The 14,501-nt window shown below is 52.7% G+C and overlaps 4 protein-coding genes across 4 annotated transcripts; 2 read left to right on the top strand and 2 right to left on the bottom strand.

The window, feature by feature from the left end:
* Positions 1 to 245: 245 nt before the first annotated feature.
* On the top strand, positions 246 to 3,530 carry PCK1_1 (Protein kinase C-like 1; the record flags this gene model as incomplete). The annotated part of the gene is made up of 5 exons (XM_066116304.1): positions 246 to 345; positions 446 to 494; positions 572 to 647; positions 717 to 917; positions 1,872 to 3,530. 5 exons carry the CDS (start codon positions 246 to 248, stop codon positions 3,213 to 3,215), a joined length of 1,770 nt encoding a protein of 589 aa, XP_065978186.1. The 3' UTR covers positions 3,216 to 3,530.
* A 911-nt stretch (positions 3,531 to 4,441) lies between these two features.
* J3458_000732 (uncharacterized protein) lies at positions 4,442 to 6,375 on the bottom strand (the record flags this gene model as incomplete). Its single annotated transcript, XM_066116303.1, has 5 exons — positions 4,442 to 4,762; positions 4,830 to 4,941; positions 5,009 to 5,768; positions 5,860 to 5,968; positions 6,100 to 6,375. The coding sequence occupies 5 exons, from the start codon at positions 6,373 to 6,375 to the stop codon at positions 4,442 to 4,444; spliced, it is 1,578 nt and encodes a 525-aa protein (XP_065978185.1).
* Positions 6,376 to 11,598: 5,223 nt separating this feature from the next.
* On the top strand, positions 11,599 to 12,741 carry J3458_000731 (uncharacterized protein; the record flags this gene model as incomplete). The annotated part of the gene is made up of 2 exons (XM_007812872.2): positions 11,599 to 12,372; positions 12,439 to 12,741. 2 exons carry the CDS (start codon positions 11,599 to 11,601, stop codon positions 12,739 to 12,741), a joined length of 1,077 nt encoding a protein of 358 aa, XP_007811063.2.
* A 1,243-nt stretch (positions 12,742 to 13,984) lies between these two features.
* Positions 13,985 to 14,464, bottom strand: J3458_000730 (uncharacterized protein; the record flags this gene model as incomplete). The annotated part of the gene is made up of 1 exon (XM_066116302.1): positions 13,985 to 14,464. One exon carries the CDS (start codon positions 14,462 to 14,464, stop codon positions 13,985 to 13,987), a length of 480 nt encoding a protein of 159 aa, XP_065978184.1.
* Positions 14,465 to 14,501: the final 37 nt, after the last annotated feature.

Below are 14,501 nucleotides of genomic sequence, written 5' to 3'. Positions count from 1 at the left end.
GATATTCACCTGCAAATCCGCAATTGACTCGGCTCCACGCCCCCCCTTGCCAAGTATACATACATACATCCTGCGCTTCCAAAATATCAGACACTGGTACCTGGCCTAGAATTCCACCCGGTGCACTGCGCCTTGGCGAATTACATTGACCCGACCTCTTGAGCTAAGACGCTACAGCGCCACAGCCTTGCTCTTCTGTCATTCCCTGCCTTTCTCTGTCCCCAAGATTGAATGAATACATAAGGATGGCAGACCCCATCGTCAGGACCGCATCTCCTTACACTGATCCCTCTGTCCAAGGCCCAAGGTTCAAGATTCAAGAATCCAGAGCTGATTTGCGCAAGAGTGAGTAGCTACTTGTTCCCTCTTCGTGTTGCTTCCCTTTTTGGTCTCTCGAGTCGTCAACATGACGTCGTCTCTCATGGCTCTTCTAACAAGCCGACAGTGATCTCCAGCAACGTCAACAAGACTGCTTTGCACCCTGGCGGTGTACAGTAAGTGAATTCTCCTCTGCCCGGCTCCCCTGCCTTGTGCTCGCTTCGGCTTTGCTTACACCTATTTCTTCACCCAGGCCTCACCACAACCACACCGAGCTTGAGGAGGAGCTCCACGAGACTGCCCACATTGACTACGACCGTGTCGCCATTGTACGTTGAGACAACGAAATCAGCTGGCATGTGATTTTTTTTTTAATCTAACAATCCTAATGTGCACAGATCCCCAACCCCTCAGTAGCCGCTCTCTACGAAGATGCTCTCGTCTACGAGACGGGTTCCGCCATCACCTCGAGCGGTGCCCTGACTGCCTACTCCGGAAAGAAGACTGGTCGCTCACCTCTCGACAAGCGAATTGTCCAGGAGCCTTCATCAGAAAACGACATCTGGTGGGGTCCCGTCAACAAGCCCATGAGCACCGAGGTAAGCTGCACTGCGCCCGTTCATTGTTTCTGCCGCCTGTTTCTATGTCATGCATGCCGCGGGAATGCTGTGTCGCCTGAGGGCCGGATGTGCGAGCCGAAACCCCAGACTTCCATGCATGACTCTGCCGCACGCACAGTGCACATGTGCAATGTACCTTTTTTTCGGCCGTTTGCGCTGCCCCGCGTTTTGGCGCAGCTCGTGACGACAGCCCGAGGCCGAGGCATCGCTTTGAGCAGCAACCAGTTGTCAGGCGATGATGCTGGAACTTTCAGCTCGCTCGTTTGCTACACATGCTGGCCACAGTCCACACCTTGCCTCTGCAGCCATTGCGGCAATGCAGGCCTCACGGTGATGCATTTGCTGGTTCCGAGTGCTGGAAATGCAGGTGCCACTATTGGCTTCTCTGCCGCCCCGCTCGCACATGCTTTTGCCTGGTTCTTGCCCCACAGCCTGCCTAATTGGCAGCCCGAGCTTAAGCGGCCCTCAGTCCGGAGGCGTCTGTTGTTCCGTCTCAAAAGTCAGATCCTCCACATTTGATGACCATGACAGGGTCTGGACTGGGCTGAGTCGCGCGACTCGTCCCGACTCGATCCGATTACCACTGTCGAGAACCGAGCCGAGAAGCCATTTGTGCCCCTGCAGGTTCTCCGGGTCCTACAGGTCTCGTGCAACCATTGGTGCTGCGGCCGGTACTCCCCCCTGCATGCGCGAGAATTGCTCGCCGAGTTCAAGCGCGGGGGGTTCTGAGATATTGGAGAAGAGGAATTGCATGCGCAAGTGTGAAATGCAGCATTTCTCGAGTCGCTGCTGCTTTGGGCCGGGCAGCCTGTCATTGCTGTTTGTTCACTTTCTCTCGTTGCAACTGTTTTTACTCCTTTTTTTTCCCCTCTTGTAAGACATCATATAGTCATGGTGGTTTGTGACTAACGTTTCTTGTCCCCCTATCCTCAGGTCTGGAAGATCAACCGTGAGCGTGCTGTCGACTACCTCAACACCCGCAACCGCATCTATGTCATCGACGGTTATGCCGGCTGGGACGAGAAGTATCGCATCCGCGTTCGTGTCATCTGCGCCCGTGCCTACCATGCTCTCTTCATGAGAAACATGCTCATCCGCCCTCCTCGCGAGGAGCTGGAGCACTTCCACCCCGACTACACCATCTACAACGCCGGCTCGTTCCCTGCGAACCGTTACACCGAGGGCATGACCTCTCCTACCTCAGTCGCCATCAACTTCGCCGAGAAGGAGATGGTCATCCTGGGTACCGAGTACGCCGGTGAGATGAAGAAGGGCGTCTTCACTGTTCTCTTCTACGAGATGCCTATCAAGCACAACGTCTTGACCCTGCACTCCTCCGCCAACGAGGGCAAGAATGGCGATGTCACCCTCTTCTTCGGTCTGTCCGGAACCGGCAAGACCACCCTGTCCGCCGACCCCAACCGCGCCCTGATCGGTGACGACGAGCACTGCTGGAGTGACCGTGGCGTCTTCAATATCGAGGGTGGTTGCTATGCCAAGTGCATTGGCCTGTCCGCCGAGAAGGAGCCTGATATCTACGGCGCCATCCGCTACGGATCCGTCCTCGAGAATGTCGTCTTCGACCCCGAGACCCGCGAAGTCGACTACGACGACGCTACCCTGACTGAGAACACCCGATGCGCCTACCCCATCGAGTACATCAGCAACGCCAAGATTCCCTGCCTGTCAGAAAACATGCCCTCCAACATCATCCTCCTGACGTGCGATGCCCGTGGTGTCCTGCCCCCCATCTCCAAGCTGGACCGTGCTCAGACCATGTTCCACTTCATCTCGGGATACACCTCCAAGATGGCCGGTACCGAGGACGGTGTCACCGAGCCCCAGGCCACCTTCTCCAGCTGCTTCGCCCAGCCCTTCCTTGCCCTGCACCCCATGCGATACGCCAAGATGCTTGCCGACAAGATCGAGCAGCACAAGGCCAACGCCTGGCTCCTCAACACCGGCTGGGTCGGTGCCGGCCACAACCAGGGCGGCAAGCGTTGCCCCCTCAAGTACACCCGTGCCATCCTCGACGCCATCCACTCGGGCGAGCTGGCCAAGGTCGAGTACGAGAACTACGGCGTCTTCAACCTCCAGGTCCCCAAGTCTTGCCCCAACGTCCCCGCCGACCTGCTCAACCCCGAGAAGGCCTGGACGGCTGGTGCCGACAGCTTCCAGAACGAAGTTGTCAAGCTGGGCAAGCTCTTCCGCGAGAACTTCACCAAGTACGAGAGCGAAGCTACCGAGGACGTTGTCAAGGCTGGTCCTGCTGTGTAAAGAGTAGGCATAATTGGTTGCTGGATTTGCGAGCCGTTTTTTGTCAATCTTGGGCCACGCTGAGTGGGATTAAATGGGGGTATCCCTAGATCATCTACCCCCGTCTCACAATCTTCAAAATCCCTTTGTCTTTTGTCTTTTTTTTTCCCTACACTCGGGATACACTGCTTGGGATGGCGTCTTGTTTCTAGTCATTTGCGCTCCATGGGGGTGCGATTATGTTGGATTTGCCTTTGGAAAGTGGATATGTAGCATGATGATGACAATAGTCAGAAGTGTAGGCAGATACGTAATGGAAGCTTACATGCAGTTATTTTGATGTGCATGGTGTGAATCTTGATGTCCAGTGACGTTTTGTCTAGGTGGTGGCCACAATGTATCAAGGCTTTTTTTCCCTTTCTCATGTTGATTAATCCAAATCGTGCAAGCGTCGTGCAAGCATTACATCTGGCAACACAATATACCGGCCGTACCTAGGCCAGGGAGCCGCAACAGACCACGGAATGCCGTCACAATGTATCTCGACAAGATGAAGGACTTGGGACTCGGAGTCCCAAGAGGGATGCGTCTCCGTTGAAATGTCAGCTGCGTAGGGAGCCCTAGGGCTTTTAGCAGGGTGCGTGCACGTAGCTGGTGAAGAAGAGAGCCGAGCTCGGATTTTTCCTCTTCGCTTGGTGCTGACGGCAGGGTCGGGGACGGCTGGCCACGCGCGGGAAGCCCGTCACTCCACATGCATCCAGCTGGTGAATTCCAGGCATATTATTAACCAAGGAGACACGAAACACTCTGTAAAGAGGAAGCATGCTGAAATAGGACAGCTCCGTGGCGGGACCAGTCACTGGCCTGGCTTGACGCTGTCACCGGACACCCACGACAGGTACACGCCAATTGTCCCTCGGAGGCGCGATTTGCTGCAAGTGGTCATGCCCGGTACGCACGGGGTTATCAAAGATTGCCTGCCCTGTGCAATTCGTCCTTCTGTGTATTTCAAAAAGCTACACGATACACAGGTTACATGCAAACAGACGAAGACAAAATTGCGTCGCTCAAAATTATACACCAAGATGCCTCCCCCATACCACTCTAATACGAAATACATACCATGCTGCCGTCATTCCAATACCATATTTCCACACGTTACTTCACGTCTCGCGCGACAGGCAGGAAGACCTTCTTCTGTTTTGGGTATCTTCACTTTTCCACCGTGCAAATTTATACACTCCGCCTTAGTAAGTGTAGCGGAACTGCTTGTTTTCCTTGTCGGTCAGGGTGGCCCAAACCTCGCGGGATAGGAACTGCTCCTCCGTCTCCTTGCTGCGGTCATTTCGGCGCTTATTGGCCCACACATAGTAAAGGAACAGCACGAAAGTGGTGAGGGCGCAACCGGCTTGAGTACCCATGACAGCCAGCTTTGCAGGGCGATAATCGGGAGCGTCACGGGCCTGGAATGTCTGAGGCCCGATGATGTTGCCGAGGGAGAAGGAGCCAGAAATAATAGCGGCAGCAAAGGCTCGTTTGGTGGCACCAGCACAGTTGGCGACAGTCCACTAGAATCGAGGTTAGGTTGGTCGACATGCCACACTCCGAGCTAAGAAAGGATCGAGATCGACTTACGTTGTAGAAAATTGTGAGAGGCGCGACGACGGCATTGACAAGATAGATACCAGCCAGCAACCCAGCCTTGTTGGAGTTGGGCAGGAAAGACATCAGGGCGCCACCAATGATGCTGATTTCAACAGGTTAGCCCACACGGCTCGGATATAGCGACCGCCAAATGGACGCTGGGTACTCACGCAGGAATGATACAGGCAATGATCCATGCCCACCTATGCGACTGCTTACGAATACCGTAACCGACCAGTAGTGTAAAGAAGATACTGACAATACCAGATGGCATGTTTAGCAGAGCAGCCTTCTTTGGAGCCCATGCTGGAGGCTCGTCGGATAGAATGTTGCGGATCAGAGTAGCCGAGTAAGTGGTGACAACACCGCTCGAAACAGACAGCAAAACGACGGACAGAATCAATAGGTATATCTGAGGGTCTAGCAGAGCCTCAAAAATCTCCTTGACCCGGAACTTGCGGCTCTGAATACCGGTTTGGTTGACACTGACGTGCTTCAGAAGAGCAACCTTCTCAGTGTCGGACAGCCACTTGGCCTGCATTGGGGTATCAGGGATGAAGAAGAAAGTGGAGATGCCGAAGACAACAGTCAAGCATCCTAGAACGACGAACATAGTTCTCCAGCCAGCCAGGGCGGCACCGGGCGTCATGTGCTGGAACCCGAAGGAGACGAGACCGCCGATAATTTGACCAAGACCCAGACCAAGATACCAGAAGGAAAACCGAGGAGCCTGCTCTGACTTGGTGTACCATTGGCTGCTGATCAGCATCAGGGACGGGGCAATAGTGGCCTCGAAGATGCCGAGAAAGATACGCGAGGCGAGCAAGCTCTGGTAATTGTGGGCAGCTGCACCACATGCGGTTGCGATGCCCCAGAGAGTGACATTGGCTCCGAGCCACTTGGCAGCGGGAAAGATTTGAAGGAAGTAAACTGCAGCAGGCCACGTGTTAGCTAAATGTGGTTCTCGCAGCAAAGAGTTCGTTTCCAGTCGCTGTTTTGCTCGGCGACAGCTGCAACGTACTGTTGGGGATTTCGAAACAAAGCAGACCAACGAAGAGAAACGTGGCAATGTTGGAGAAATCATTGCCCTGAAGCTTCAGGTCCTTGTTGAGTCCCATGACGGCGGCATACTGGCGAGTTGATGGTTAGCAAATAAGTAATCGTGGGCAATTGCCAACTGCGACATTGCGACCTGACCTTGGTTCGGGCCAAAGACTAGCAGATGTCGCTTTGGAAAGGTGGTTAACAGGTTGTGGCTCACATTCAGGATGACCTTGTCAAGGAACTGCATAGTGTAACACAGGAACATGAGGGGAACAATGTGCCAGTCGATCTTGTGACGCAGGGCAGTCAGATTAACGGCGTCGACGCCTTCGGCGTGGCGATGTTCGTTCAGGAACTTCCAGGCGGCATCGACATTGGTGACGCCAGCAGTGGGCGGGAGAAATCCAGCCGGGGGGTCATTGTCGCTTGAGGATTGTGAGCCGGTTTGGCTGACATGGGCGTCTTTGGACTTTTCGTCGAAATTGGCAGACATGATAGCCCAGTTTGATGGCGTTGAAGAGGGAGCTTCGGGAGGCCCTTTTGCGCTGGCCGAGAGCGATATAGACAGGCGAGACGGAGGAACACGCCTTAAGATGACAGAGAGGAAACGGATCTGAGTGAAAGGTTTATAAAATGGCCACAGTTGCCTCAAGGTTTGAAACGTTGACGAGCAGGCCACCTATAGTAAAGGTAAAAAAAGGGACGCAAAAGCCGGTGCGGGCAGAACTCGCAGGCGGACGCGTAACGGCGCGAATTGCAACAGTTCTGCAGACGAGACGACAACGGACTTATCACTTCCGAGAGCCTGCTCAAACACACACCAAAGAGCCCGTGGTAGGGAGGGAAGAAGATGGAAAAGAAGGGAATCACAGACCAGGAAAAAGAGGCAACGAACGAGAGTTGCAACAGATTGGGCAACGGCCAAACTTAAAGGACGGCGATGGAACCACATCACTCGGGCAGATGGATTGGCTGGTACCAGACGGGCACTATGCCAGAAACACCAAGTAGATTGTGCTTCCAGGTAGGTAGTTATGGAGTAGTTCCAACATGTGGTTGACGGCGCACAGCATCGATGCAAAAGCACCTGGGACCGGCGTGGGCCAGCAGGCTCGGCCAACTGTTGCCGTCGCTCAATTAGAATGGGGGCCCACCAGGTGCCGGAGAGACTAAACCCATCTGGGACCATCCAGTCCGATGAGTCCGCTGCCAAGCGCCGCAGTCTTCAAGATGTCGAGATGGTCCCATGCTGCGTTACGTGCCCATACCCACGCCCAGGTCTTGTGCGTTCGGGGTTGCGGTCCATGCTCTCAAGCGAGCAAGCGAGAAACCACCCGCCTGATCCTGTAAGTTGCCATGCTCAATCCATCCATCCATCCCATCCAGCAATCGACGCCAGTCAGCCATGCCATTGAGTTTAAGGGTTTCCATGTTGCGCTCAGGCACCCGTTGACAGCCATCGACTTGGGCCGATCAAGCTTGGCTGCCAAAGCTCCTTGTCATTGGCGGGCGCCGTGCTTTGACCACCTCTTTCGGGATCGATGTGGGGGACGACATGGAGCAGCGCAGAGCAGCGCAACGAAAGCAGCAAATCGCAGTCTCGGTTGGTGTCAGTTAAGTCGCAGATACCTCCCAGTACAGAGTACAGTGCATATGTTCAACAACTGTCTGGTGCACCAACATTGAAACCCACAATGAGCGTGACGCCACTTGACAGCTCAAAACACGCGGGAAGCCTTGAAGTGTATGGTTGGTTGCTCCTTCCCGGCATAGTCGCGCTGTCGTCAACTGGTGATGCTACCCTAAACCCTGCACCTCCGCCGCGTACCAGACTTGATATCAGACACATACATCCATTCCGCCTCACATGCCATGCAATTGTCAACGCAGACACCTGAGAAAGGCCCGGAGCCCCGGTCTCTCGCTTGCAAAACACTCCATACATTCGCTCTCTTGAACCCGGATACTGGTTGTGCAATCTGGCTCCCCGTACGTATTACGGGCGCCCCCATTTTGTCCCATTTTGTCATGTCCATCCAACTCGGCCCTCTGCCCACCTAGGTGCAATATTCGACTACTAACTATTCCTGACAGGGCCCGAGAAGCTCCGGCAGATATCATACCGTGAACGCTCGAAAAAGCAAAGCCCGTCTGCCCGCGGGCAAGCTCAAGAAACTACGCGCTCTTTGGTAGACCTTGGGGCCCCTAGCAGACAGGGAGCCTGGTCAAAGACGAAAATGGCCAACGGCGACATGGTCCCCCATTGTTGTAGCTGGATTTTGGAGTGCATCACAAAAGCAAAGCCTGTTCATGCACCTCTGAGCCGATGAGAGGCCAACTGCCAGGCTAGGGTAAGCTGCAGTACCAACAATCCGACGGCGGTCCCAGCAACCATGGGCCCGTTTCAATTTAGGCTCATGCAATAGTTACACCGTTCTACATTCAACCAAACAAGCTCTGTTGAACTCCTTGCAAAACGAACCCCGGAACTCGGTCTCCGTTGCTGTACTGGTTTGTTTCGCGACTTTCTGTACGGGGTCCGTTGATGCGATGGCGTATTTCATGCGTAAAGGCAGCACCGTCTCCAGTTCTTCGTTCTCAAGATGATACCCCAGACGATATGCCACGCAAGGAACAGGTATTAGACAGCCAAGGTCTTGGCTTTGTGAGACATCTTAAAACGCGATACTGTGTCCCATAGATTGGACCATGCGATCCAGTCGAGCTTGTACATACAACAACCAGCCATACACACCACTCTCGGCACAACCCTCCGATGAGTGCAGTCTGGGTCGTGGACTCCCATCAGCTAGCACCCCTTGAAAGTCGGATAGGAGGATTCAGCCGAACTCCACTTAACCGAGAGTTCGCAAATGGTGGGACTATGGGCATCTCTGACCCAGATTGGGCCAGGAATTGACAAAGCAGACAACTTCTTCCAACCGTTATTACTAGATGCATCATGTTGACCCGTACGAGAACGCTCTCCCAAGTGGACTGTATTAACCATGGCGGCATTAACAATTACTGGTATGTTCACACGACCGGCAATATAGAACCCAGAAAAGAAGCCTTGACGCTCATTCTTCTTAAATTCTACATGCGCCTCTTCTTCTTCGGCTAATTTGGTGAAGTACGGAGTACCTAGCACTCTTATTCGAACACAAGTACTTCAAACATTCAAACACACGGCATCACAGAAAGGTCTTGCATAAGCCCACTTCAAGAGTGCCCTGGCGTCTCGGACGTAGTCCTTGATAAATCACTTACCACAATTTGTTCTGGTGAGTACAGAGTGGACTATGTCTAGTTGTTTCCACTTTCGAAACTTGTGAGTGAGATGCTTGGAAGCTTAGGGTGACTAGGTGTTGTTCCACTGAGAAGGGAATCCACGACGTTGAAAGTGGTAGCCTTCCCCCTGATTGCTGGGGTTTCGCCGCCTCTCGAAGTCTCCATTTGCCTGCACTTGACTCTTGGCCACCGGAGTCAATGAAACTTGGATGACTGATGACTAGGACAGAATGCACTATCTGCGGAGTCTAATAAGAGATCCTCACTCAAAGGCCAGGTTGTCGCTGTTCCTGGGTTGAACCCTCAAGGGACATATTCGACAGCGGGCAAGCTTTCACCAACGTGCCATCTTAGTTTTATACTGATGCTGGTACTACTCTGGCAAGTCAACTGGGAACCCTTGCCTTTCCAAAATCATGTACTTCGGTCCTTGACGAGGGTTGCTTCTTGTCTGAGTAATCGTGGCTGGTCTGTCTACGCGTGACGGATTCGCTTCTCAACTTCAACTCGAGTGTCTCATTATGTCTGATCAAGGTCAGTTTGCACAATCCTAGGTTCTTGTCTTCCGCTTAGGAGATGTAGAGTTGCGACACGATGTGTCTGCCAATGGCCACACAAATGCTAAGATAATCTGAGCACCTCATACTAAAATGTGAAATAGACAGCTGCCTTGTCAGGCTGATAGCTTGTTTGCTTGCACTGTACGGTATATAGCGAGGCTACAGCCCTCACGGCCGCCTCGCCCAGTTATTCAAGGAAGTTATGGCAGTCGGTCCTCATAAGAGACCATTTCTTGTGGCTTGGGTTCCGGGAGGAAACGCGGCTTACAACCAGAGGGAAAAGAAGAGTCAATACTGGCAGTTCTAAGCCCAAGTGAGAGTAGGTCATGGCTCATGGCATCAGAGTAAAGTCTTCACCACACATCAAGCCAGTATGATATTGACTGGTTCAGATACTGCACCCCAAGGTGTATCGTCAAATGATGTTCCTGGAGGGTCGGACGACGAACTGAGCTCACTCTTTTCCAGCCTCCTTCCGATATTGCTGTGCAGAGGCTTGGAAACGTGTCCAGGAGTATCCCGATAGGCAAAAAGAACAAATGCCTCTGTGCTTTTTCATCATGCTTCTGGAAAGTGAGAGTTACGGAGAAAAGTCTGTTTCAGCGCCTTGAATGTCATATGGGGAAGCTTCCTGCCTGATTCCAAGTCGGATATCCGGGGCGTTTTCCTGAAAGACTCTTCACTTTGAAACGACTGGCCTAGAAGGTACTTGACACGAAATGTGCTTTGAATGTACCCAAAGAAGGCTTGCAGGGGTCTTGTATGAAACCAGACTGGAATGGAACTGCGCGACTTTACCATCGCGGACAACTGGAAGAAACCGAGCATGTCCTAGCCAATCATGGTCGGTTCAGCTTGCGCAAGATGGTGCTTGAACCCCTGATGCCAAAGACGGGAGAGCGAACCACAACGTCCCCAATTGGCCCGGGCAGTGCCACCCACTTTGCCACAGGGTGCGCATCAACTCATCTTTTTGTGGCTTTCGTCACTGGCCATCTATGCATTAGCCCCTGTGATGGCATCAAGCTCAGCCCAGCATTTGCGCCACTTAGCCAATGGCACTTGCTGGCAGTTGACCGATGGCTGTCCATGACCTGTGGGCCGTTGCAACGTACAGAAGCCACATCTTCAACCATGTCGGGATATTGGATACATATTCGAAGTCGGGCCCTGTCATCGGGTCCTCTTATCCGTCTGGCAGGATCAGAGCCCCGGCTGCTCACGCATTCTTCTTTGGACAGGGCACTATGGAATATGCGTGGCTTTAATGACAAGGTCTTCAGTGAAGATGGAAAACCGCTCAGCTGGCTACCACGGCGCGAACGCCTTCTTCCAGCAGCCTGGACCATAAGTCGATGCCACTTGGCTCAAGGGTTATTACTCTCTCTGTCTTGATTCTGTCAAGAGAGTAGTCGGGTTCTTGAGCTCGGCATTACCTTTCTCTCTTTTTTTTTTTCTTTTTTTTCTTTTTTTTTTTTCAGGAACTTGCATTACTCTACCCTCCCTTGGCTATTTGGGATCGTCAGATTCTGGTTTTCGCTAGCTCGGTCCCCGCATATCGTTCAGCTCTCGTTCGTTGTTGAGAGAGCATTGTGGTTTTTTTTCTTCTTTTCGTTTCTTTTGCCAGTACTCCCTTTGCAGGTCGTGCGTCAGCTGCGGCCACATTTTCAGCACACCACCAAAAACGGTTCGGGCGGTTCGTTTCAATAACCGAGGATATTACCGCCACATTCGACAAGGTCAAAACATAAAATATTTCTTCATTTTGGGCATAAAGTCGAGGGTTTGAACTTGGACCGTTAATAACAGCAAAAGGTCGTTTCCGCTTCCTATTAGCTTCCCCCCTGCTTTTCCCTCTCATCACAATGGGTTGGGTTGCCAATGCAACTCCAGAGGTTGACGCCCAGTCACAATGGGCAACCATATTGGCCGTGTGCATTGTCTTATCGGTGCTTTCCATAGCCACAGTTTCTTGTCGCCTCTGGATCAGAGGTACGGCTCGTGGTCTTGCTGGAGATGACTACATGTCGGGCTTATCCATGGTTTTCGCCTTCATCTATTCAATTCTCTGCATAGTCCAAACCAAATACGGCCTGGGGCTACCTCTCGTGCTTCGACCCAAGGAAAACATCGGCCCTTATTCACAGGTGAACTTTGCCGGGCGTCCTATCTATCAGATTGGCATCAGCTTCTTCAAAATTGCTCTTCTGATCAGCTACCTGCGCCTGCTTCAAGGTACTGACCGCAAGGTCTACCGAATGGTGGTTTGGACCACCATCGTCATTGTCTTTCTGGCGCACCTGGGATGTACCCTATCCCTGGTGTTTGCCTGTACTCCTGTTGAGAAGTCATGGAAGCCGTGGGTGGCGGGATCCTGTCTGCAGCCAGGGCCTTCCTTCACCGGCTACGCGGTTGTCACGATTGTGTCGGACATTGTGGTGGCTATATTGCCCATTCCTGTACTTCTGAAGCTCAATGTGCGGCCGGAAAAGAAACTAGGCCTCATTGGCATCTTCATGCTGGGTCTCTTCACCACGCTCTGCTCCATCATGCGATACGTACAGATCGACCGAATCCAGAACGGCGACGGCAACTCGACTATGCTGGTCCTCTGGGGAACCATTGAATTCAATGTCGGCGTAAGTTGCTGTGTTTTTTACAGGGGCATTTGTGCAAGTGTATCCCTTACTAACCAGGCTTTGTAGAACATGGTTTCATCACTCCCTTTCCTGGCACCAGTCTGCATGAAGAAAGCCAGAGACTACAGATCCAAGTACTCTGGTGGCTCCAACAGCGGGCCGAGTCGCAGCCGTGGACTACGAAACGGTGAGCGCTACAAGCTCAGCGATAGAAGCCAAGACAAGAGCGTATTTGCCTCGGCAAACAAGTCTGGCAGCGAGGAGAATATCCTCGACTCTGGCGCCATTTTGAAATCAGTCACATACACTGTGCAAATTGATGAGGGATCCAAGAGCAGACCGAGCGGTCGCATAGATGAACAGGTCTAGGCGATTGGCTTTTGTGTACATGACTTGGCACGCGTGTGATTTTACGGCTAGACGGGGAAAAAGTACAGCGATGAACAATGCTTGAACTCTAACAGAAGCGGCTTTTTTTTTTTTTTACATGACATTATCTCCTGTGTATCTAACAAGGAAGATTTATATCAATCTTCTAGCTATCTTGGGACACTTTAATCAGAGGGGGGGCTGTTGTATATAAAGAAAACAATGTTGCGTGATGAAGATACATAGGTAGTTATAACCAAAAATTTATGTTCTAGTTATGGGCGGTTTTCTGCGCCGAGTCTCGCCGCGGTCCGCTCTTGTGTACGGGCGCATGCACGAGCTGCAGATGGATCCGATCCAACATGCACAATATCCTGCTGGGCACGACGCTTTCCGACCACCGCCATGACATGCCGTCATATTCTTGTTTAAACGTTTATCGTCGTCTTTGGCCCCCAGGTCACTCCGGGGGCCCATGCGCACGCACTCGGTTCGGCGCGTCTAGTGTGTGTATCTACCGTACGGAGTAGATGTTGCACAGACCGTTGACATATTTGCTGATCCGGCACACGGCAACCACATCGATCCACGCACAGGAGGGGGATCCTGCATACGTTTCTGTTCCAGTGACTGGGTTGGACCAGTGTGTTGACGATTGACAACCACCTAGGCAACTGGTCGGCCGTGGATGGGATGTTCGTATGGTGGCCAACGAGGGCTTCGAACAACAACAACATGACGGGGGCCCTCGTCGCTCCCATGGTTAATTAGCCCCCGCCCGCCAGTGGCCAATTGCTTTGGTCGAGATTGAATCTCGCCTCCCTCTTGGCGAACAAGGTTCACGGGCCTCTCCGCGGAAACGGGGGGGCGCGTGCCAAGACGGCCCGTAACGGCGACCCGACGACCATGACCCTGTCAAGCCCCGGCTTGTCGTGCCACGACGAAACACGGCGTGGTCGGGTGGGTGCCGCTCCCTTACGCTGCATCTCATGCTGACTTGTCATCCGGATGCCTGCATATAACTGCCTCCGCCCTGTCAGTATGGCCCCTGACGGAACGGATGCTTGAATGAGGCATGTGGCCGGGGGGAGCAATCAATAGCTGGAGGCCAGCGGCTTGCAGTATATTTCCGAGTGTTATCATATGGTAGTATGGACTTGACTCGAATTTACTCGACCACTCGACGTTCCTGGATACCTGAATTACCATGTACTGAACATCCCCCTCCTACGCGGCCATCCCATCAACCGTCCATCCTTGGTTTAACCAAATGGCCAAGTGAGGTTGTACCATCGGCTCGTATAACCTGCTCCTCTCCATCTTCAAGTATTTTATCCACGCCGTCGGAACACCATGTCTTTTGCGACATCGTCACTGATAACCGCTCCAATGCGATAGTTGGAACCTCGTAGCCATCATCTTGGATCAAGTCTACGAAAATGAGTCGCTGCGTGACGACTATACCATTTGATGCGTCGTCCCTTGGTTCGGGATTTGACGGCTCCGGTGACGCATACAAATCGTCTCCTGTGGGGTCGACTACCTCCATGTCCTTCATAGCTTCTCTTGGAAATGTTCCCGAGCTGCCAATCTCGGAAGGTTGTGATTCCGAGGATATGGAATGTGGCGTGTCGTCATCTTCAGCTTCAGAAAAAGGACGCGAGGTGCAGGGTGTAGAGTGCGCCAAGGTCGAGAATATCGTCTGTAGTGTTCTCAGCTGCATGCTTGTAGGGATCCTCACTCTCTGCAGAGTTTGTGGA

This window comes from Metarhizium acridum (assembly GCF_019434415.1).
Source record: "Metarhizium acridum strain ARSEF 324 chromosome Unknown scaffold_1, whole genome shotgun sequence".
Taxonomy (NCBI): domain Eukaryota; kingdom Fungi; phylum Ascomycota; class Sordariomycetes; order Hypocreales; family Clavicipitaceae; genus Metarhizium; species Metarhizium acridum.
Note: the sequence above shows the minus strand (reverse complement) of the source record. Positions and strands in the feature narration are given on the sequence as shown.